The 24,727-nt window shown below is 40.3% G+C and overlaps 1 protein-coding gene across 1 annotated transcript; it reads right to left on the bottom strand.

Moving 5' to 3' along the window:
- Positions 1-7,213: 7,213 nt before the first annotated feature.
- On the bottom strand, positions 7,214-19,887 carry BMP15 (bone morphogenetic protein 15). Its single transcript, XM_021932758.2, has 2 exons — positions 16,913-19,887; positions 7,214-12,296 (listed from the first exon to the last, which is right to left on the bottom strand). Exons 1-2 carry the CDS (start codon positions 17,238-17,240, stop codon positions 11,446-11,448), a joined length of 1,179 nt encoding a protein of 392 aa, XP_021788450.2. The 5' UTR covers positions 17,241-19,887; the 3' UTR covers positions 7,214-11,445.
- Positions 19,888-24,727: the final 4,840 nt, after the last annotated feature.

Genomic DNA, 24,727 nt, shown 5'->3' with positions numbered 1-24,727 from the left:
TATTTAACAATTCCTTGGAAACACCACTCACATGATTCATCTTTATTTGACATGCCTCAGAGCTTGTCCCATGCAAAGAGCCTTTTTTGTTTATTTGTTTAATAGACTTATTTTTAGAGCAGCTTTAGGTTTAGAGAAAAACTGAGCAAAAGTACAGAGAGTCGAAGGAGGAGTGAAGAAAGATGCCAGAATAGGACTCTTTAGTGATCATGCTCCTAACAGAAACATCAATTCAACCAACTACCCACGCTCAAAAATACCTTCACAATTGCTAAGAAAACCAGGTGAGATATCACAACACCTAGAGGTAACACACAAATAAGAAAATACACATTGAAGATGGTAGAAAGGACAGTTTTACATTACCTGAGTCACCCCTTTCCCAACCACAGGCATCAGAGTGTGGAAAGAGATATCCTTTGCTTGGGTGAAAGAGAGAAAAGTGAGCATCAGACTTAACTTTGGATGCCAACACTAGATCTGCCACAGTAAAACCCTGCAACAGGCAGACCCCACAGCCCCAGGCCCCAGGCAAATACCCATGGACTAAGTTTCTAGACTTGCCCCAGCACCAGGCTGGACATTACAACTCCAGACTCCAGGCCAGTATGGTAGACTGAATCTCTGGTTTTCTCTACTGCCAGGCCAACCTCAGTGGCTCCAGGCTCTGGACCACCCTCAGTGCCAAGCCAGCACCAGGCTTTGGGCCCACACCAGTGCCAGGCAAGCGCCCCTCAGACCCAGTCTCCAGGACATCCAGGGCCAAGCCAACCCCAGGACTCTTGGCCTCAAACTTCACCCAGCACCCAGCTGACCTTAATGTCCCTAGCACAGGACAGCACCCACAACCCTAGTCATCAGGCCAGCACCAATAAACCCATCCTCCAGGCCAGCCCCTGAATATATAGGCCCCAAACCTGTTCCATGTTTTAGACCAGCCCAGAGCTGTGTCAGCCCCCACACTGCCAGGATATAGGCCTGCTCCAATCCATATATCTGATAAGAGGATAATATTCAAAATATACAAGGAACACAATTCAACAGCAAGAAAACAAATAACCTGATTAAAAAGTGGGCAAAGAGCCTGAATAGACATTTCTCCAAAGAAGACATAAAATGGCCAAAAGGTATATGAAAAAATTCTCAATATCACTATTATCAGCAAAATGCAAATCAAAACCATAGTAAGATATCACATGTGTCAAGATGGCTATTATCAAAATGACAAAAGATAGAGTGTTGGCAAGGGAGTGAAGAAAAGAAAATACTTGTACATGGTTGGTGGGAATATAAATTAGTATAGTCACTATACTAATTTAAAAACTGTATGGAGGTTCTTCGAAAAACTAAAAGTAGAAGAAGTACCATATGACATGGTTGGGCTCTGTGTCTCCACCAAAATCTCATGTTGAATTGTAATCCCCAGTGTTGGGGAGGGACCTGGTGGGAGGTGATTGGATCATGGCGGCAGATTTCCCCCTTGTTCTTCTTGTGATAGTGAGTCCTCACGAGATTTGGTTGTTTAAAAGTGTGTAGCACTTCTCCCTTAGCTCTCTCTTGCTGTCATGTGAAAACGTGCTTGCTTCCCCTTCACCCTTCTGCCACGATTGTGAGTTTCTGGAGGCCTCCCCAGCCATGCCTCCTGTACAGCCTGTGGAACTGTGAGTCAATTAAACATTTTTTTAAATAAATTGCACAGTCTCAGGTAGTTCTTTATAGCAGTGTAGACCATACTAATACACTGTCTGATCCAGTAATCCCACTTCTAGGTATTTACCCAAAATATTTGAAATCAGTTTGTGAAAGATGTCTGTATTCCCATGTTCATTGGCTATTTACAATAGCCAAGTTATGGAATCAACCTAAGTGTCCATCAACAGATGAATGGATAAAGAAAATGTAGTATATGTACACAATGGAATACTATTCAGTCTTTAAAAATAAGGAAATTGTCATTTGCAACAATGTGGACGAGATTGGAGAAAATTATGCTAAGTGAAATAAGCCAGGTACAGAAAGATAAACACCATATGATTACACTTGTATGTAGAATCTAAAACAATTGAACTCATAGATACAAAGTAGAATGGTGGTTGCCAAGACTCAGGGGTGGGGATGCTGGAGAGATGATAGTCAAAGGCTACACAATATCAGGCAAAAGAAATAAGGTATTTGAGATTTATTGCACAGCATGGTGAATATATTTAATAAAGTATCGTTAATAAAGTTAATATTCACTATGCATGGTACTGTACATTTCAAAATTTCTAGGAGAGTAAATGTAATGTTCTCACCACAAAAAGTGGTATTTGTGATAACAGAGATGCTAATTAGCTTGATTTAATCATTTCACATTATACTTATAAATTATACCATATTGTACCCCATAAATATATGCAGCAATCAATTTTCAATTCACAATTTTTTTTAAAAGACAAAGGATGAAGTGTTGACAAGGATGTGGACAAAAAGTAACCATTGCACACTGTTGGTGGTAATGTAAATTATTACAGTCATTATGGAAAATAGTATGGTGGTTCCTCAAAATATTAAAAAGAGAATGACCATATGATCCAAAAATTCCACTACTGGATATATATCCAAATGAAATGAACTCAGTATGTTCAAGAAATATCTGCACTCCCATATTTATTGCAGTGTTATACACAATAGCCAAAATATGGAATCAACCTAAGTGTCCATCAACGGATGAATAGATAAAGAAAATGTGGATATACTCTAACCTTTTTTCAACAACAGATGCTGGAGAGATGTGGAGAAATAGGAACGCTTTTACACTGTTGGTGGGAGTATAAATTAGTTCAAACATTGTGGAAGACAGTGTGGCAATTTCTCAAGGATCTAGAACTAGAAATACCATTTGATCCAGCCATCCCATTACTGGGTATATACCCAAAGGATTATAAATCATTCTGTTATAAAGACACATGCACACGTATGTTTATTTATGCACTGTTCGCAATAGCAAAGACTTGGAACCAAACCAAATGCCCATCAATGATAGACTGGATAAAGAAAATGTGGCATATATACACCATGGAATACTATGCAGCCACAAAAAAGGATGAGTTCATGTCCTTTGCAGGGACATGGATGAAGCTGGAAACCATCATTCTCAGCAAACTAACACAAGAACAGAATACCAAACACCGCATGTTCTCACTCGTAAATGGGAGTTGAACAATGAGAACACATGGACACAGGGAGGGGAACATCACATGCCAGGGACTGTTGGGGGTTGGGGGGCTAGGAGAGGGATAGCATTAGAAGAAATGCCTAATGTAGATGACGGGTTGATGGGTGCAGCAAACCACCATGGCATATGTATACCTATGTAACAAGCCTCCACGTTGTGCACATGTACCCCAGTACTTAAAGTATAATATAAAAAAAAAGAAAATGTGGTATATATACACAATGGAATACTATTCAGCCATTAAAAAAAGAAATCTCGTCATTTTTGACAATGCAGATGAACCTGGAGGATGGAGAACATTATGCTAAGTGAAATAAGCCAGGTAAGAAAGCCAAATACTGCATGATCTCACTTACACATGGAATCTAAAAAAGGAGTTGAACTTACAGAAACAGAGAATAAAATAGTGGTTACCAGGTGCTGGGGTGGGGAAGTGTTGAACAAAGAATAAAAAATTTCAGTTAGATAGCAGTAATTTTAGGAGAGCTATTCCATAACATGCTGACTATAGTTAATAGCAATACATTGTATTCTTGAAAATGCTAAGAGACTTTGTATTCTCACCACAAAAGTATTATGTGAGGTAATACATTTTTTTTTTAATTTATTTTTTATTTTTTATTTTTTTGAGACGGAGTCTCACTGTGTCACCCAGACTGGAGTGCAATGGCATCATCTCGGCTCACTGCAACCTCCACCTCCTGGGTTCAAGAGATTCTCCTGCCTCAGCCTCCCAAGCAGCTGGGATTACAGGTGTGCGCCACCATGCCTGGCTAATTTTTTTGTATTTTTTAGTAGAGATGGGGTTTCACCATGTGGGCCAGGCTGGTCTCGAACTCCTGACCTTGTAATCCACCCGCCTTAGCCTCCCAAAGTGCTGGGATTACAGGCGTGAGCCACCACGCCTGGCCGGTAATACATGTTAAATTAGCTTGATTTAGTTCTTCCACAGTGTATATTTCAAGTCATGTCGTACATGGTATATTGCATGCAACTTTGTCAATTTAAGAATAAAAACTTAAAAGTACAGAGCATTCCCATATACCTTTTTCTCCCCAACACATCTTTCAGCTTTCTCCTGTTATTAACATATTTCACTGGTGTGGCACATTTGTTATAATTGATGAACCAGTATTGACACATTATTAACTGAAGGCCATAGTTTACATTAGGGTTCATTCTTTCAGTTGTACAGTTATATGGGTCTCGACAAATATATAACATGGATCTATCATGGAATCATGCAGAAAAGTTTCACTGCCCTAAATATGCCCCATGCTCCATGTCTCCCTCCCAGCAAACCCATGGAAACCATTAATCTTTTTACTGTCTCTATAGCTTTGCCTTTTTTCTGAATGTCATATGAACGGAACCATATAGTATGTAGTCTTTTCAAACTGGCTTCTTCTATTTAGCAATATCCAGTCAAGGCTCTTCCATGTCTTCTCATGGCTTGATAGCTGTGTTGTTTTTATTGCTGAATAATATCCCATTGTATACATGTGCCACAGTTTGTTTTTCATTTACCCATTGAAGAATATCTTGGTTACTTCCAAGTTTTGGCAATTATGAATAAATCTGCTATAAACACTTGTGTGCAGGTTTTTGTGTGAACATAAGTTTAACACAAATAAGTATCAAGAAGTGTGATTGCCAGATTGTATGATGAGACTGTAGTTTTATAAAACTGCCAGACTGTCTGCCAAAGTGGCTATACCATTCTCTATTCCCACCAGCAATGAATGAGAGTTCCTGTTTCTCCACATCCTCTTCATCATTTGATATCAGTGTTTTGGGTTTTAGCTATTCTAATAGGTATGCAGTGGTACCTCATCGTTTTAATGATATATGTTGTTGAGCATCTTTTCATATGCTTATTGCCACATATATGCCTTTTTTTTTTTTTGAGATGGAGTCTCTCTCTGTCACGTAGGCTGGAGTACAGTGGCATGATCTCAGCTCACTGCCACCTCCACCTCCTGGGTTCAAGCAATTCTTCTGCCTCAGCCTCCCAATTAGCTGGGACTACAGGCATGTGCCACCATACCCGGCTAATTTTTGTATTTTTAGTAGAGATGGGGTTTCACCATATTGGCCAGGCTGGTCTTGAACTCCTGACCTCGTGATCCACCCACCTCGGCCTCCCAAAGTGCTGGGATTACAGGCGTGAGCCACCATGCCCAGCCCATGCCTTCTTTTTTGAGGTGTTTTTTCATGTTTTCCCCATTTTTAATTGATTTTCTTACTGTTGAGTTTTCAGAGTTCTTTATATATTTTAGATACAAGTCCCTTATCTAATACGTTTTGCAATATTTTTCAGTCTGTGGCTTTTCATATTCTTAACAGTCTTTCACACAACAGAAGCTTTAATTTTAACAAAGCCCAACTTATTTTTTCTTTTTTAGATAATGCTTTTGGTTTTGTCTCTGAAAAGCCATCACGTAACTCAATTATTTATATTTTATCCTACGTTATCTTGTAGAAGTTTTAAAGTTGTGTTTGACATTTATATCTATGATCTATTTTCAACAGATTCTTATTGAAACTATAAGGTCTTTGTCTAGATTTGTTTTGGTTCTAGCACCATTTGTTGAAAAAATTACTCTTTATCTGTTGAATTGCCTTTGCTCCTTTGTCAAAGATTAATTCACTGCATTTGTGTGGATCTATTTTTGGGGTTTTCTATTCTGTTCCATTGATCTATTTGTTTATTCTTTCCCCAATACTACAATGCCTTGATTACTGTAACTTTAAAGTAAGTATTAAAGTCAGGTATCTATAGTAAACCACAGCTAACATCATAATTAATGATGAAAGACTGAACGCTTTCACTCAAGATCGAGAACAAGAAAAGAATGTCTGCTGTCACAACTTCTATTGAATGTTGTATTGGAAGTTCTAGCCAAAGCAATTAGGCAAGAATAAAAGGCATCTAGTTTGGAAAGAAAGAAAGAAAGTAATACTATCCACATTCCCAGATGATATTGTTTACAGAAACTCCTAAGAAATCTACACAAACTATTAGATGTAATAAATGAGTTCAGCAGGTCTGCAGGGTATAAATTCAACACCAAAAAAAAATTAATTGTATTTCTACACATTAGTAATAAACAGTCTGATTTAACAAAATGTAGAAAACAATTCCATTTATAATATCATCAAAAATAATTTTTAAAGCTTAGGAATAAATTTAAGTATGACATATACTAAAAATGTTAAAACATCATTGAAAAAGTTAGAGTCCCTAAATAAAAAGATATCTCATGTTTATAGATCAGAAGACTTAACGTCAAAATGGCAATACTATTCAAATTTGTCTGTAGATTCAGTGTAGTCCCCATTGAAGAAATCCAGTTGGTATTTTTGCAGAAATTGAAAAGCTGACCCTAAAATTAATATGGAAATGCAAGTGACTCAGAAAAGCCAAAACAATCTTGCTAAAGAATAAAATATTTGGAAGAATCACACTTTCCAATTTTTTTTTGTTTTGTTTTTGAGACAGGGTCTCACTCCACTACCCTGGCTAGAGTGCAGTGGCCTGACCTCAGCTCACTGCAACCTCTGCCTCCCAGGTTCAAGCCATTCTCGTGCCTCAGCCTCCCCAGTAGCTGCGATTACAGGTGTATGCCATCATACTTGGCTAATTTTTGTATTTTTTTTAAGTAGAGACAAGGTTTCACCATGTTGGCCAGGCTGGTCTTGAACTCCTGGCCTCAAGTGATCCACCTGCCTTGGCCTCCCTAAGTGCTAGGATTACAGGCATGAGCCACCACGCCCAGCCCACACTTTCCAATTTCACAATTTATGACATATCTACAGTTATAAAGACAGTATTGTCCTGGCATAATAGACATATAGATCAATGGAATAAACTTGAGAGTACAGAAATAAACTTATATTTATGTTTTTTGTTTTTTTTTTTTTACACAGGTGCCAAGACAATTCAATGGAGAAAGATTAATCTTTTCAATAAATGATGCTGGGGCAACTGTATAACCACATGCAAAAGAATGAAGTTGGACCTTTACCTCACACAGTATGCAAAAATTAACTAATATAGATTTAAAACCTAAATATAACAGCAAAAACTATAAAACACTTAGAAAAAAATAGGTGTAAATTTTCATGACCCTTGGATTATTCCATTTTTCTCCAATGATACCAGAAGCACAAGCAGCAATAGATAAAAATAGATAAACTGGGCTTCTTCCAAATTAAAACCTTTTGTGTTCAAAGAACACCATCAGGAAAATTAAATAATCCACAGAATCAGAAAATATTTGTATATCATACCTCTGATAAGAGATTAATATCCAAAACATATGAAGAACTTTTACAACACAACAAGAGACAACACAATTTTAAACTGGGCAAATGATTTGAATTAGACATTTATCCAAAGATGATGTGCCAGTTGCCAATAAGCACATGAAAAGATGCTCAACATCATTAATCCTTAGGGAAATGCAAATCAAAACCACAAGGAGGCACCATTTCACTTCCACCAATATGGCTAGACTATAAAACACAGACAATAATGAGTATTGATGAGGATGTGGAGAAATTGGAACTCTCATACATTGTTGGATTATAAAAGGGTATAGCCACTTTGAAAATAGTTTTACAGTTCCTCAAAATGTTAAATATACCAGATAATTCACCATTTCTACTCCTAGGTGTATACACAAGAGGAATGAAAATATGTGTCTACACAAAAACTTCTCATGAACATTCATGGCAAGATTATTCATAATAGCCAAAACATAGAAACTTGAACTTCCATCAGACTGGTAGATAAAGGTTTGGTGTATCCTACAATAGAATATTATTTAGTAACAAAAAGAAACAAAGTATGGATATATGCTATAACACAGGGGAATCTTGAAAACATACTAAAGCAGCCAGTTACAAAAACTAAATATCATGCAATTCTATTTATTTAAATGTCCATAATCCAGAGAAAAAGAAAGTAGACTAGTGGTTGTCAGGAGCTGTTGGTAAGGGTTGGGGGAATGGGGATTGACCACTAAAAGGCATGAAGTTCCTTTTGTGGTGAAATTAGATTGTGGTGATATTTACCCAAGTCTGTAAATATACTAAACACCACTGAATTGTACACCTTAAATAGTAGCTTTTACAGTAAATTACACCTCAATGAGTCAGTTTTTAAAAAATAAGACTAATACCTCCTACTTCATAGTGCTCTTGGGAGAATTAACTGAAGACATGAAATGTGTTACAAGATTAGGCCAAATATTTTATGTAACTGAAGTTCTGCCTGCTTCCCAACTTTGCCCAGAATTGGTTGTGACATACTACCAAGGTAAATGCAAAAGAGATCCACGATCAGACACAAGTTTAAATGCCTGCTACTGCTCCTTTTGCACCCATACATTAAATGAAGTTCCAGCTTACTCACTGGGACTGTTGGGACAAGGTGGACTTGCTTCCTACTTTCCCTTTCCAGATTAAGTAACAATTTCTCCCTACCTACATGGGCAGACGGGCCCCACCCCCACCCACACACCCTCCTCCACTAGCAAGCATGTATTCTTCCTTTCAGAGGAAGGTTTGAGGTACGGAACCCTAACTTTGGATTGGATTTGAGAAAAGGTACTGAACTGAAGTAATACTTCAAAGAAAAGAAAGAATCCATAACATCATCCTAAGTAACCAAGTAACCCCATCCAGACAGTGTTTTCCTTGGGTATTCTGATAACTCAGGGCTTAATAGATAATAAGGCCAATTAATCCTGAACCCTCCATAAACAGATTAAGTTTCCTACGTACTCAGCACTCACAAGGCTAGGAGATCGTGACTTTCTGAAAATCCTTAAGAACCAAGATGCTGAACTCAGGATCTGGTCCTATAATCAAGGTCCATCTTCAGGCCTGTTAGATATTTGTGTCTACCCCAAGTAGGCTGGGGAAATGCCTAGACTGGAAGCCCATAGTTCCCCTCCCAGATAAATTTGCAGCATATGTAATGATGACAAGAACTGCCTTACTTAACGTAGCTATTACATTCTATTGTAATTTAAATCATGATTTTGAAATAGTGGGATACAATAATCATCTTACTTGATATACAAAGTATTTTATATTACGTTGATTCCCATGGAAAAATAAAATATGTGAAAAATTGAGATGTTCCATGTCAGGAAGAATGCATTGCTCACAAAAAAAATGTCATAATTGTGTGTTTGTATTCATTAAGGACCTACTAGGTGCCAGGCTCTTATAGAAAAGGGTAAGATGCAGTTGAAACTCAAAAGGGGCTCCATCTTTTTGCAAGGACATATATACTAGAGCATATTAAAGGCAGGTACAAAGTGCTATATGACCACAGAGGGACACTTAAGAGACTTGCAAGATATTCAGTCTAGCTGAAGATGGACCTTGATTATAAGACCAGATCCTAAGTTTAGCATCTTGGATCTTAGGGATTTTCAATAAGTCATGATCTCCTAGCTTTGTGAGATCTGAATACATAGGAAACTTAATACACACCTGAGGCTGGTGTGTCAAGGGGACATTGAGAAGATGAGAAATACCTGAGTTGATTCTTAACGATACAGTAAAGAAGGTAGACAGGCAAACGGATGTTAAGGAATAGCTCCTCAGTCACAAGAATAAGACTTGTATTTATACACTTGCAAGATATTCAGCCTAGCTGGAACCAGCTTTTGAAGGGAATGGTAAAACAAGTTAGTTTACAATGAATAGGTAAGAAACATAGGGATTTGACAAACACACATACCTACCCTAAATCAGTCCCATCCCATGAGAATTGCCATAAGACTAGTCAAGAGCAATTGGGTGGGGAAAGACTTACTAGGTTTCAGGGGCTTCCCTAAAGGGGCACCTTGGCGAGGGCTGATGGCTAGCAGTGTTTCCTTAAGAGAGAAGAACTTCAGAGGATGTTCCAGCCCTGCCCCTCAGGGATTAGGGTCGAAGTCCTAGCCATAGCTAAAGAGAACAAAGGAAATAAATTCCTTCCACTCTCTCTCAATTCTAAAAACAGTCAAGATTTTCTTCAACAACAAAATGATTTATTTGCAACCAAACCCAGTCCCATCATTTAAATACAGTATAGGAGTAGAAAGGAGTCACACTACAAGCATCATTTATTTCAAGGCATCATTCCATGCCTCCCAAAGACAACAAGCCCTTCTCCCTCAGAGACCCAGGTCCAGATTCAAACTGAACACATGAAATAGGCAAGCCCAGAATAAAGTCAGCTGCAGGCCTTCGCAGGTTTCACCCTTATCCCATAGTCCTTCCTTCACAGCCCTCAAATCCCCTGCACTCCCAATCAGGCCAACTCCCAGCCTCTGAGCCACCAGGGAACTTTCTTTGTGGGGTAATTTACAGGGGTTTAAGCGTCACATAAGGAAAATACTCTGAACTCTATTGTTTCATAGAATACTTAAAAATAACTCCCCCATTCATAATGCTAATCAGCAATGACAGATTTTCTCTTCTTCACCATAAATGCAGGTTTGAAGTAGATTATCTCAGACAGCTCCGTAGTCTAGTTTCCTTATGGGCTTCATTAAAGGCTACTGTACTCACCTAGGACAGGAAAGAATCCCAGGTACTTTTCCCAGATTCAGAGGCTAAGAGGAAAAGCCCTGCTTGTTTAGAAAAAGATTTCCTTCCTTCTATCCCCTCAAAACATTTCTATAAAGACTGTTACCTGAAAATTTTCCAGTCTGTCTGAGAAAAGTTTTAGAAGGTATTACAAACACAGAAGCAGGCAGTCTGTCTGATTAGCTACTAGTAGTTTCTAGGACATAGGAGGCAAGAAGGGCAGTATAAAATCCCAAGCTATTTTCACCACCCCAAATCTTCCAGAGCTTCAGAATATGGACACTAGGAAAAACCCACCTTTCCCAAGCTGGGAAAAGTTGGAAAATTTCTGAAGTTCTACCACTACTGACTGCTGACTTTTGACAAAGCCCCAAGGAAAATAAAATAGAGGACATTTTACCCAAGCATTAAGGGCTCTGATTAGTGGTCAAACTGTACTGATTCATGCTAGGGGACTGGTATCAGAACTGTTTCTATAAACTGACTAGCTCACAAGTGGGGGAAGAGACTTAAGTAACACTTAAGGCAAGAAATATAATGTACAGATTGGTACAGGATTACTTGCAGCTTTAACACTGATATTTTAAACTCTCCTCTAATTTCCTGGGAAACTTGAGCTAGCTGTACTTTTGCTGTCATCTGCATGTACAAGACTCAGCAATCATACCCTCATATTCCTTGTACAAAATACTCCCATTTGCCTCAATCATAAGGACGCTAATTGGAACATACTTATACGGGACACAGGAGGGCCGAGGGACACTCTGGTCCACCAACTGATTGACAAGGTTCTGAATAATGGCATGATTGGGGGAATTGAGATCATCGCGTAGTACTCGGAGACAAGTTCCTTTACAGTAGTTTGGGGTGTAGAAAGGGGGAGCAATGATCCAGTGATCCCAACCCAGCTGGCGGAAGCTGACTTGGAAAGGGTGGAGGGAACACTGGTTATTTTCAGGCCCACTACGTTTTGAGGAAGAGGCAGTAACCTCAGCTGAGATACCATCTGCTTGTCGGGTTCTCCGGAGAAGAGATTCCCTTTCCATGAACTCCTCCATGCCCCTGGGAAGAAGTTTAGCCTTCTGAATGCTTTTATGAGTATCATTGAAATACAGTAACAAGAAGGCAATGTCCAAGGACGAAGTGCCATGCCAGAGCTCAAGACCATCACTATATTTTTGCTGCTGACACATAAAACGGAGTCGTAGGATCCTGCGTCCCTTGTTATTCCAGAATCTTTGCTGAACATGTTGTGTGATATCCATCTCTTTCCAAGCGTTAGACATCAGGGAAGATTTTGGCAAATCTCCTTCTGAGGAAGGAAAGTGCTTGGTTGGGCTTTTCTGCACCCAGGGCTCCACATGGCAGGAGAGATTGAAGCGAGATAGTTGGAGATGATGGCGGTAAACCACAGTGGCTCTAACTAGTTGGTATATTCCTTGGTTTGGTCTGAGAGGAAAGCCCAGGATCTGTATACGCCAGGTACCTGCAGAAGTAAGAGGGAACAAGAGCAGAGGTTTAGCTTCTTACCTCCTAACCTGAATCTTCCTCACAAACTGGCTTGATATAGACTGATAGCTATAATCAGCTCTAAAATTAACTCAAGGTAATGATACTATCATTTATTGAGCACTTACTAATATACTAGATGCTTTACATGTATTAGTTCTTTAATCCTCAATAGTCTTATGAGATAGTTATTGTCCCCATTTTGTAGATAAGGAAATTGAGGCTCAGAGAAGCTATGACAAAGGACACACAGCCGGTATCTGGTAGAGTTAAGATTTGAACCCAAGTCTGTTTTTCTTTAGAGAAACTATCTCACTGTTAGATTACTTACCATGCTGGGCTCAAGGGGAAAAAACTCAAATATAGAATTATCTTATGTGCATACTGTATGTAGGGGAGAAGATCAATATTATTATTAGTTGACTATTAAATGTGTCCATTTAGAATTGTTGAAACATACATGGATTAAGAAAGAGTCTCATGTCACATCAGTATACAGATGCAGCTTTGGGACAACAATTCAGTATTGGGTGGTATGGCCTGCTATAATTTCAAACTCAGGACCAAGGCACTACAAAATAATTTTTTCTATCATCTTCTAGTACAGACAGCTATCTTACCACTTCTGCCTTTCATCTACTTCAAGAATTGCTTCTTAAGCATCTTTTCCTCCTTTGGCCCTTAATCTCTCTCTTTACCATTCCTTGCTGGAAATTGTTCTCCATTTACCTCATTCATTTTACCACTATTCCTCTAAATACTATTTTCAACAGAGTCTTGATCACATAAATATTTTGTTTGCTGAGAAGTCTACTAAAAGCTGGATGCTGCTTCGTGAATAAGAGCTTTAATCCAAACTGTAGTGCTGACACCCAACGGCCAAAGGATTGAAAGGTTGCATCCATGCTGCTCCAAACTTCTGCGCCCCCTCCTGGCAAAGGTCAAGAGCAAAGATTACAAAAGCCTTGCACCTCAGGAAAAAGCCACCTCTCATCTTCCGACATCTAATCAGTAAATAATTCCATGTTAATTTGTATATTATTCACCTAGTCCTTCTCCACAGAATCCACAAACCTGGAATTCTTCATTAGTTGTGGCATTTTTAACACAGAAGTTCTTTTACATCTTGATGTTCCAGATTTTTTTTTTTCAGTCTCACTCTGTCACCCAGGCTGGAATGCAGTGGCACAATCATGGCTCACTACAGCCTTGACTTCCCAGGTTCAAGAGATCCTCTCACCTCAGCCCCCATGAATAGCAAGGACTACAGGTACGTGCCACCATGCCCAGCTTTTTCTGTTTTGTTTTTTGTAGAGACAGAGTTTTGCCATGTTGCCAGGCTGGTCTCAAACTCCTGGGTTCAAGCGATCTGCCCTCTTTGGCCTCCCAAAGTGCTGGGATTAGCTGCCCTTTGAGTCACTGCACCCAGCCCCAGAATATCTTTAATAGTTCAAATTCCGGCTGGGTGCAGTGGCTCAAGCCTGTAATCCCAGCACTTTGGGAGGCCGAGGCAGGCGGATCACCTGAGGTCAGGAGTTTGAGACCAGCCTGGCCAACATGGCGACACCCCATCTCTACTAAAAATACAAAAAATTAGCCGGGCGTGGTGGCGGGCACCTGTAATCCCAGCTACTCGGGAGGCTGAGGCAGGAGAATGGCATGAACCCGGGAGGCGGAGGTTGCAGTGAGCCGAGTTCATGCCACTGCACTCCAGCCTGGACGATAAGAGTGAAACTCCATCTCAAAAAAATAAATAAAAGTTCAAATTCCAACTCATGCTTAATATACCCTTGGGTTTGGGGCACTAGACATTATTCACACAAATCCAAGTCAGGCTTGTATTTGCTTTCTCAAATTATTCCACACTCCCATCTTACAGTAATCTTTCTTAGAGGCCCACCCTTAAACCTGCTCCACCCTGGCTATAAAGGAACCCAACCCAAACCTCTAGCAGTCTGTCTGAGGAGGAACTGCCCTTTTCTTTGAGACCTTGACATCACATGTTTCCTGAAGCAGGATGGGGTTGCTAAGAATCAGAGCCAGGAAGGGTCTGGTCAGAGCTTTTCAGGGAAAGGGCTGACTCACACATCCTGTGTGATTGAATCTGTCATCTGTCTCTGGATCCTTTCCAGAGTCCCTAGATACCAGTATATTCCACAGTGAGACCAGGATACATGCCTAATTCTAGGCATCCTCCTCTCTAGTCTCACATCATCTGTACAAGCCTATTTTTTTCTTAATTTTGGGGGGTTTTTTTTGTTTTGTTTTTTTTTCCTTGAGACAGGGCCTCACTGTCACCCAGGCTGGAGTGCAGTGGCGCAATCACGGCTCACAGCAATCTCAACCTCCCAGGCTCAAATGATCCTCTGGTCTCAGCCTCCTGAGTAGCTGGGACCACAGGTGTGTACCACTACCCCCAGCTAATGTATTTTTATTTTTTGTAGAGACATGTCTCCCTATGTTGCCCAGGCTGGTCTCAGACTCCTGGGCTCAAGTGATCTTCCCATCTTGGCCTCCCAAAGTGCTTGATGTTTTGCAACTTTCTGCTGCACTTAGGATCCAGATCCCTTATCACAGCCTAGAAGTCCCTGCTTCTCATTAGCCTCATATCCTGCCATTTCCCACAATGTTCATGAGGATCCAGCCATACTGATTTTCCTCTGTTCTTCAATTGGAACAAACTTGTTTTCACCCTCTAGGCATTTGCACCTGTTGTTCCTCTGCCTAAATCAGGCTTCTCCCTACTCTTCTTATACCTAGTTTATCTTGTAGATCTGAGCTCAAATGGCACTTCTTCAAAGATACATTCCCTGACAACTCCATGGAAAGGGAAGGTTTTGTTGCCATTCTCTACCTTAACAACCTACTTCATCCTTTGAGAGCACTTAACCACAATTCACGATTTAACTGTGTGTGCTTATTTGTCTCCCCTATGAGAACATATGCTTCATGAGAGTAGGGGTTTTACCTATCTTGATCACATCTGTATGCCTAGTACTCAGTAGATGCCAAATGAATATTTTTCAATGAATCTCTACCCACACCATTTTCTCTTTCCTAAATCAGAATGCACTTATCTGCCTCAATGCATGGCCTCTTTGCTCCTTCTGCAAGGTCAATTTCAAGTACTACCTCCTTCATGAGGCCTTCCCACAGTCTCTTCACTTCAAGCAATGAACCATTTCTTCTCAAAAGTCCTGGGAGCCCTACTGTTTATCCTTTCCAAAGCTCTTGGCATACTGTAACATTATTATGTAATTATCTATCCATTCCACTATACTGGGAACTTCTAGAGGTCGGGAAAGTATTTGCTTCTATATACCCAACGCAAACACACTGCCTGGCACTCAATTAAAATCCAATGGGGAGTCAGAACAGCATGATGATTAACACACAGGCTTTAGTCCTGACAGCCTGGGTTTGATGCCTGGCTCTAGCAATTACTAGTTGTATGACATGGGTAAGTGACTCTGATCCTCAGTTTCTTCACCGATCAAGTAGGTATGCTAATACTACCTACCTAATCTGGTAGTTGTGAGGATTAAGATAAGTTTATAAAACATTTTCTGCAATGCCTGGCACACAGTAATCTCACAGTAAGGGTTAGGTACAAGAATATTTATTGTTTTGCTTGGGGAGGGGGTTAAGTCCTGTCTCTTTTCATCTCTGAGACTAGTGAAGGCCACAGATTGATCTCACTAGGTTCCCAAGAATTCCTTGAAGTTGATGACTGTCTGCATTCCCTAGAGAGTCCTACACTTCAATAGCCCACTGCTGTCCTGGAACAATATCTGATGCAAATGTTAAAAGCAAAATCAATCATGATGGGGACAAAAAAAAAGTTCCAAAGTACACAGTACCAGAATCCCAAAGTAGCAATATGGCCCAAGTACAAAAACTGCTGGGGGTACAAGGATATTGGAATACTACATTTAAAGACTTAAGAAGTTACTGACAGACTTTAGAATCAGACAGACTTGAGCTGAAATCCCATCTCTGTGACCCACTATCTGTGTACCATTTGCAAGTTACTTAACCTCTCCATGCCTTAGTTTTAAAATTAGGCTAATTGCCTCAAGACAGCTAAGATAGTAGCATTCATTAAGAATTAAATACAGTAGCAGATGCTCACAGAGCCAGGTACAGAGACCCTCAGATGTTAGCTTATTTATGTCCTTCCTGAGGTCTTAGAAGTTTCCCCAACTCAGCAACCTGTACTCTAAGAGCAAAACGCCACTTAAATTGCCCTCCACAAGAATATAACTGGATATGTCTCAATTACAGTTTTCAGAACTATCACAAGCAATAAAAGTTTCTGTGAAAGATAGGTGATGACACATCACTCAGTTGTCCTGGGGCCTGGGAAAGATTTCTCAGTAGGCACCAAGGCAATCTGTTCTTAAGTTGATGCCCTAAAGGGAAGTAGGCTTGGCTCTGGCTTCTCCCAAGCTTACCATCCTTTGAAAACCAAGCCTAAAGAAACAACCTGCGCACAAGGCAACAAAGCCTGACAGTAAATCCACCAATTCCCTTTTCTCTAAGCTCTTCTCCACTTCTCTCCCTTCCAGGGCAGTAGGGGGCATAACAACTCACCTCTGCGAGGCCTTGCCACATTGGTCAAAGGCTTCACCAGCCTCACCATGGTGGCCCCAATGGTGCGGTTCTCTCTAGGGTGCCCATGTGAGTCAGCTGAACGCCGGTACAACTCCAGCATGTACCGCAGTGAATGCCCTAGGAGCCGGGGCTTCCTTGGCTGTTCGTCAGGGGATTCTTCTAGCAGCTCCTCAATCAGGGGCAAAGTAGGGGCCTCAGCCAGGAGGGCAATAGAGGACTGCCGTCCTTCTGCCATTTGGGCCCTGTGTTCCATGAAAAGGGCCAGTTCACAAAGAAAAAGAATTCTAAGAATACTGCGGAGGACCATCTTGAAAGGCTTAGTGTTCAACAACAGGCCCCAACACAAGCCCAAGGGACGTCACTCTGACCGTTTCCTTTCATGCAGATAACTGCATCCTGGCTCCACAACCAAGGATGGGGCAAGAAAAGGAAAGGCAGGCAGACCCTATGTTGCTTTCTCTAAGAGGATCTCCTGGGCCAAAGTTTCCTCATAACTTGGCCTCTTTGCATCAGAAGAAACAGAAACAGAAGGTGGGACAAGGCAGCACGTCCCTCCCACTCTCCCGGGCTGAGAACAAGATAGTACCTATTGAGAGGCTGAGGTAACCTAAAAGGAGAGGTCCATTTCAGGACCCACTTCCTTAACTTATCCACTAGAGTGAAAAAAAGCAGCCTGATCCTACTTGCCCCTACAGCCTTAAAAGTAGTCCCTTAATCCATCCTTAAAGGGCCAGAGGCCTCCTGTTCCCATCCTACTTCCATGCCTCTAATGCAGCATTTCTCAAAATACTGTCTGCTAATAATCTGCAGTGAAACTATCTGGGGTGATTATTAAGAATGACTCCTGGGTCTGAACCAGGATTCTCTGGGGTGGCGTCCAGAAATCTGGGTCTTTATGAGTCCTCCAAGAAGTTCCTATGAAAACCCAAAATGTGGAAACTACTGAGTATGGCTGCTGGAGCTTGAAGAAGATGCCATAACAGTGGTTCCCAATCTTGGCTGTAGATTCAAATCATCTGGGAAGCTTTAACTATTATGAATGCCTGGGTACCATTCTGATGTAATGGGCCTGGGTTGTAACTAGTGCATCAGGATTTTTTTAAGTTCACAAGTGATTTTAATGTGCAGCCACATTTAAAGACTCTGACTTACAATTTTCTGGTTTACCATGGAAGGCGTTGAGATCCTGATTGGGCTTCATTAGAGAAGCCTGAGGAAGTGGAAGAGTAATCTCTGGGAGCTAACCTAGCCCAGATGGTTAATATGAAGCAGCAGGGCTCAGCCACTTTTAAGGTTGCCTCAGACCAGGATTCCGCAGAAAGATAGTAGGTATAGTCCTGGCCATACCGAAGTAGAAACATATGGGGATCTGGAGAGAAAGTGGGGAAGCAGGTCAAGACCTGGCTCTAGGAGATGATGAGTCAGGCTTGATTTGTGGGAGGTCTTTACCTTACACCAGGAATATCTATGGACAGACATTATCGTGAAACAGGCATGGACTTGGTAATCAGGCAGATCTGTGTCTGAGTTGCGATTCTGTCCCTAACTGTAATTTAACCCTTCCAAGGCAAATTTCTTCACTACTCTACACCTTAGTTTTCTCATCTGTAGAAATGGAGATAACAGGTTTTACCTCACAGGTTGTTGTGAGGACACAAGGAAATAATCTATGTTAATTGCACAAGGCCTAATTAGACACAAGACATAGGGTTACATGTTCAAATTTATTTGTTCTCTCCTCTGTTTTTTTTTTCTAACGTGACCTTGGGCCCTGGCATGTAGTGTAAAACAAAAGGCATAGGATTAGGGGTCTTCTACACCTGGACTCAAATTTCAGCTCAAAAACTCATTAGCTGGGTTACTTTAAGCAAGGTTTCTCCCATACTTAGTTTCTTCATCTATACTGCTGGCTCTTTCAGAGAGTTGTTGTAAGGGTTGTATTGTATAATATACAAGTAAGGGATATAAACAGATGATTCACAATAAGCAAAATTTAAATGGTCAAATGTATGAAAAGATGTACTGGAAATCAGAAAAATGCAACTGAAAACCACATTAAGACACTATTCACACCCAGTATTGATAGCACAATAAATGGACTGATAGTACATTAAAAGTCTGGCACTATTAAGTTCAGGTGAGGATATGGAGCATAAGTATAATATATAGAATATCTACATAGAGAGATATGGAACATCTCACACTGCTGTTGAGAGTGTGATTGGGTATAATCATTTTGGAGAGCAATCTGGCATCACCTCTGTTAAGGTTGAAGATATAAAATTCAGCAATGCTATTGCTAGAGCAGTAGTGCTTTTAGATATTTTTGTCTGTGACTTACAAAGATGAATACATTTTACATTGCTACCCATTACAAACACAAGCACACACCCATATATACCTTGAAGTAAATCTTTTCTGAAACAATACTTATTCTTACAACATATTGGAAGAGGCAATACAATTGACCCTTGAACAACATGGGGGTTAGGGGTGCTAACCCCCCCATCTCCCATGCAGTCAGAATTTGGTATAACTTGACCCCCCAAAAACTTAACTACACTTCAATCTTGGACAACATGGGTTTGAACTTCCTGAGCCCACTTAAACACGGATTTTTTTCCCACCAAACATGGATCAAAAATACAGTATTCGCAGGATGCAAAACCCACTTACATGGAGGACTGACTTTTTGTATGTGTGGATTTTGAAAAACAGACTGCATGTGACTTGAATATGTGCAGACTTTGGTATCTGCAGGAGGTCCTGGAATCAATCTCATGTATACAGAGAGGAGGGATGACTATACCAATAGCCAGCTGTTGGCTAGAAGTCTTATGGATAACAATCAATTAACATATTTTCTATGTCCTATGTTTTATATACTGTATTCCTACAATAAAGTAAGCCATAGAAAAGAAAATGATTTTAAGGCCAGGGGCAGTGGCTCACACCTGTAATCCCAGCACTTTGGGAGGTCAAGGAGGGAGGATTGCTTGAGCTCAGGAATTCGAGATCAGCCTGGGCAACATGCTGAAACAACATCTCTATGAAAAATACAAAAATTAGCCAGGATGGTGCATGCACCTGTGGTCCTAGCTACTCAGAAGGCTGAAGTGGAAGAATTGCTTGAGCCATAATGGTGTCACTGAATTCCAGCCAGTCTGAGTGACAGAGTAGGACCCTGTCTCAAAAAAAAAAAAAAGATTTAAAACCACAAAATACATGTACAGTATTGTACTGTATTTATCAATACTCTAAGTTTTACATCGTCTGTCTGAAATGGCAGGTAACCACAGCTGCAGATCTCAATCTATAATACATATTAAGCAATTCAACTTTTTGTTGGAATGTCATGACTTTGCTTTTTAGAAGCACTTCTGGCAGCAGTAGTGGCACTTCATGTGAGTCACACGGTGTTATTCATGGTTTACAATATTGCATTAAACACGATGAAACGTACACGGTGAAACGTACAGGAGAACTAACAGAGATGGCTTTTTTTTTCTTTTTTGAGCCAGAATCCCACTCTTTTGCCCAAGCTGGAATGCAGAGGCACGATCACAGCTCACTACAGCCTCAAGAGAGATCACTTTTTATCTCCATATGCAAGTTATTGTTAAAGCGGACCGCTCAAGGGGAGATGATTAGCATCACATGGTGGCATTTTAAGCAGATACTCTCAACACTTGAGCTCACCACCATAACAGGAGGTGGGTACATAATTTTATGCAGTTATGATTTAATACTGAATCTCTACATTTGTTTACATTTCCCTTGACTGTGAATGGCACCATGTATGGTCTGTGGGTGTGCAAATTTTGATAAATTTTAACTTTTTATAATAGATTTGTGTGTATTTTATGGTAGAAAATAATAAAGTAGACTAGTCTGTACATATATTTATGCATTCATAACATAACAAACTTAAGTTTTTTGATATTTACAGGCTACACAGTTCATCTGCAATTTTTACCAATTGTTGAAAATCTCCAAAAGTGTTCTAATATATTTATGGAAAAATATCTGCAGTTCAAACTCATGTTGCTCAAGGGTTAACTCTATATCATGGCGGGTGAGAACACAGCTCTGGAGGCAGAATCCTAAATTTAAACTCCAACTCCACCACTTGTTAGCTTGACCTTGGATAAACTACTCAATTTTTCTGTGCCTCAGTTTCCTCATCTGTAAAATGAAAATCATAGCCTCTCTGTGCTACAATGTTCTAACATGTAAAATGGGATTTTTGTGAGGATTAAATGAGTTAATAGAGGTAAAGCATTTAAAAGAGTGCCTGGCACAAAGTAAGTACTAGATGTAGGTTAGTTATTATTACATTTTATGCAAGCTGAATTCCCCAGAAAGCTGGGGCTCAACCTGCTATGCCACTTCTAGCCTCAGGAGTTGTAGAGCGGCAGCCAAGAAGATGCTGTACTCTATTTCCACACAACTCCCTCATTTCCTAACCCCTTCTCTGCTTCCCAACATTTTCTTTGTTCTTTAACCTCTGTCTGTTACCAATTTAAACTTCCTATCTTGCTTTTTTTTAATAGTTTAATGTATTTTAATAGCAAACTTACAGGAACAGCACAGAAAACAGACAGCATTAAAAACATGTACTTGCATGTAGGACAACTCAGAAAAGTATAGTGAATGGATGGAATCTACTGTATGATAAAAATGCTACAAACATCATTTAGTTGTCGTCGATAAGAAATTAACCTGTTTAAAAAAAAATCCAAATGCTGGCATTGTCCACAAAAATTTAACAGGTTTATTTATAATTATTATAAAGTTGAACTGCTGAAACTTGTTCACTGAAACATTTTAACTTGGATTAATGCTTTACTTCTCCACACTTATATTAAAAATTCAAACAGAAATGAAAATGGAAAAACTGCTGATACCTGGTTTCTGTCCCCTATTTTTCCACTCGCAATCATATAGTTAGGCACATTTTGACCCCATGGAAAAAACAAAAAACAAAACAACAACAACAACAACAAAAAAACTAACGTTCAGAACTACCAATAACAGGAATAAGCGATTTTTTAAAAATTTTTGTTAATGAAATGCTTCCCATCATAGTGGACTGTGAAACACGTTCTCCACGTATGCGTCGTGCTAGCTGGATGTCTTTTGGCATAATTGTTACACGTGTGGCATCCATAGCACACAGGTTGGTGTCTTCAAAAAGGCCAACCAGACAGGCCTCACTTGCCTCTTGCAAAGTACCGATAGCTGCGCTCTGGAAGCACAAATCTGTTTTAAAGTCCTGAGCAATTTCTCGCACCAGACGCTGGAAGGGAAGTTTGCGAATTAGAAGTTCAGAGGACTTCTGATAACGTCTAATTTCACGGAGTGCCACAGTACCAGGTCTGTAACGATGAGGTTTCTTCACTCCTCCAGTAGAGGGCGCACTCCTGCGAGCGGCTTTTGTAGCCAGTTGCTCCCTGGATGCTATACCACCGGTAGATTTGCTGGCAGTCCGCTTTGTAAGAGTCACGGCGTAGAGACCTCCTTACTTACCCGCCTTGTCCTTCGGCTGCAGCTCAGCGAGCAAGAGGCGGCGCTGGTGTTGGAGAGCGACAACGGCGCGGCTGCGAACACCACTTCCTATCTGTATTTATTTATTTATTTTATTTGAGACGGAGTTTCGCTCTTATTGCCCAGGCTGGAGTGCAATGGCACGATCTCGGCTCACCGCAACCTCCGCCTCCCTGGTTGAAGCGATTCTCCTGCCTCAGCCTCCCAAGTAGCTGGGATTACAGGCACGTACCACCACGCCCAGCTAATTTTGTATTTTTAGTGGAGACTGGGTTTCTCCACGTTAATCAGGCTGGTCCCGACCTCAGGTGATCCGCCTGCCTCGGCCTCCCAAAGTGCTGGGATTATAGACGTGAGCCACCGTGCCCGGCCCACTTCCTATCTTTCTATTCAAAACAACTACATTAAAAAAGAATTCAACACAACTACATAAAACAAACAAAAAAAGATGTCAGAACAACTAGCAAGAGGTCCATATAGAGGTTTGGGGCATGGTTTTCTTTGATGTTTCAGTGATGTTGGATTGGGTTTTACATATGTCAAAAACATTTCCTTGCCATCTCTTTTTGTAGTGGGATTTTGATACAGGATCATAAGAAGTAGAAAGAGAAAACATATTACACTGGAAAGAGCATGATTTGGGTTTAAATTCCTGGTTCTGTTATTTTTTGGCCAATGCTTAACCTCTCTGCTTCTCAGTTTTCTCAACTGTAAATTGGGGATATTGTTTGCACTTCTATTAAATGAGGTAATGTATCTAAAGTATCTAGCAAGTAGATAATCCTCAAGTGCTCAATTTTATCATTAATAGCGTGTGATTTTAAAGTATACATAAAATATATCTGACTGAGGCCGAGTGTGGTGGCTCAGGCCTATAATCCCAACACTTTGGGAGGCCGAGGCAGGTGGATCACTTGAGGCCAGGAGTTTGAGACCAACCTGGGCAACAAGGTGAAACCCTGTCTCCACTAAAAATACAAAAAATTAGCTGGACATGATGGCACGTGCCTGTAATCCCAGCTACTTGGGAGGCTGAGGCAGGAGAATTGCTTGAACCTGGGAGGCGGAGGTTGCAGTGAGCCGAGATCGAGCCACCTCCCTCCAGCTTGGGTGACAGAGTGAGACTCTGTCTAAAAATAAATAAATAAATAAATAAATAAAATATATCTAACTGAAGGAAGCATCTTCTCAGCACCACAGTGGAATTCCATCCCTCTACCCAACAGGGCTTCAGGAGACTCGCCTGGCTGAGTCTCCTATTATTATCTATTTTCATTTTCTAAAATGGATATTAATAGCACCATTTTAGAGAGTTGTTGTGAGAATGAAATAGATTTATGCATGTAATATGCATACTTCGTTCTGGACACTACAGTCAACTTTCTTATTTTCGGAAAGATACAATTTATTTCAAAGAAAGAATAAAAATCCAACCCTATTCTTATCATCAGACTTGAAAAGTAGTTGACAATTGTTTTCTGGAAATGCCCCATGGTGGGCCCAATGTATGCAACAGCCCTAAACCCCCAGAAGAGGGCACCAGCTGTCTCTCTAGCCTTCTAGTTGATGGGGGATAGGGAGCAGCTGTTTAAGAGGTGATCGGAATAAGATCTACAAAAGGATAGATACCAGCCCTTCCTGCTTTCTTAGAAAAGGCCAGTATGTGAAAAAAACTAATTATAAATCAGACAGTTTAGGAGGTGATTACTAACTTGACAAAAGGACACAACAAAATGGATCACCGCAATTTGCTCTGAATAGCAGGAACCCTTAAAGCTCAGTATGGGTTTCTTTTTCAAACTACAATGCGCTGGGCACACTAGTGAAATGCATGAAATTTACAAAGAATTGATTTTTATCTAACTTTTCAGAATACGGCTATTGTATTAAGCACACATGTATAATGGAATTCTTCCTTTAAATGATCATGATTTACATTTTCTTGCAATTGCATTTATTCAGCAAATATCTAGTAATCACTTCCTATGTGATTGTGTTAGGTGTTACCATGCAGGCTAAGAGCTAGGCTACTTGGTTTAAATTCCAGCTCTATCACTCTTAGCTTGGTAATTTAGGACAATTGACTTAATCTCTCTGTGCCTTAGCTTCCTCATCTAATAATAAGGATAATAATGGCATCATTTTAGAGGGTTGTTGTGAGAATGAAATAAGCCAATACAGCTATTAAGTTGGCGCAAAAGTACATGGCGCAAAAGTAAGAATGAAATAAGCTTATACCGCTATTAA

Source organism: Papio anubis, chromosome X (assembly GCF_008728515.1).
Source record: "Papio anubis isolate 15944 chromosome X, Panubis1.0, whole genome shotgun sequence".
In the NCBI taxonomy this organism is placed as follows: Eukaryota; Metazoa; Chordata; class Mammalia; order Primates; family Cercopithecidae; genus Papio; species Papio anubis.
This window is presented reverse-complemented; position numbering and strand designations above follow the sequence as displayed.

What these genes read in the sequence shown, in the direction of transcription:
- BMP15 (XM_021932758.2), bottom strand. Translation starts at nt 17,240, where the DNA reads ATGGTCCTCCGCAGTATTCTTAGAATTCTTTTTCTTTGTGAACTGGCC. An exon ending in TGTGGCAAGGCCTCGCAGAG is followed by an intron (nt 12,297 to 16,912) that starts GTGAGTTGTTAT and finishes TTACTTCTGCAG; the next exon opens with GTACCTGGCGTATACAGATC.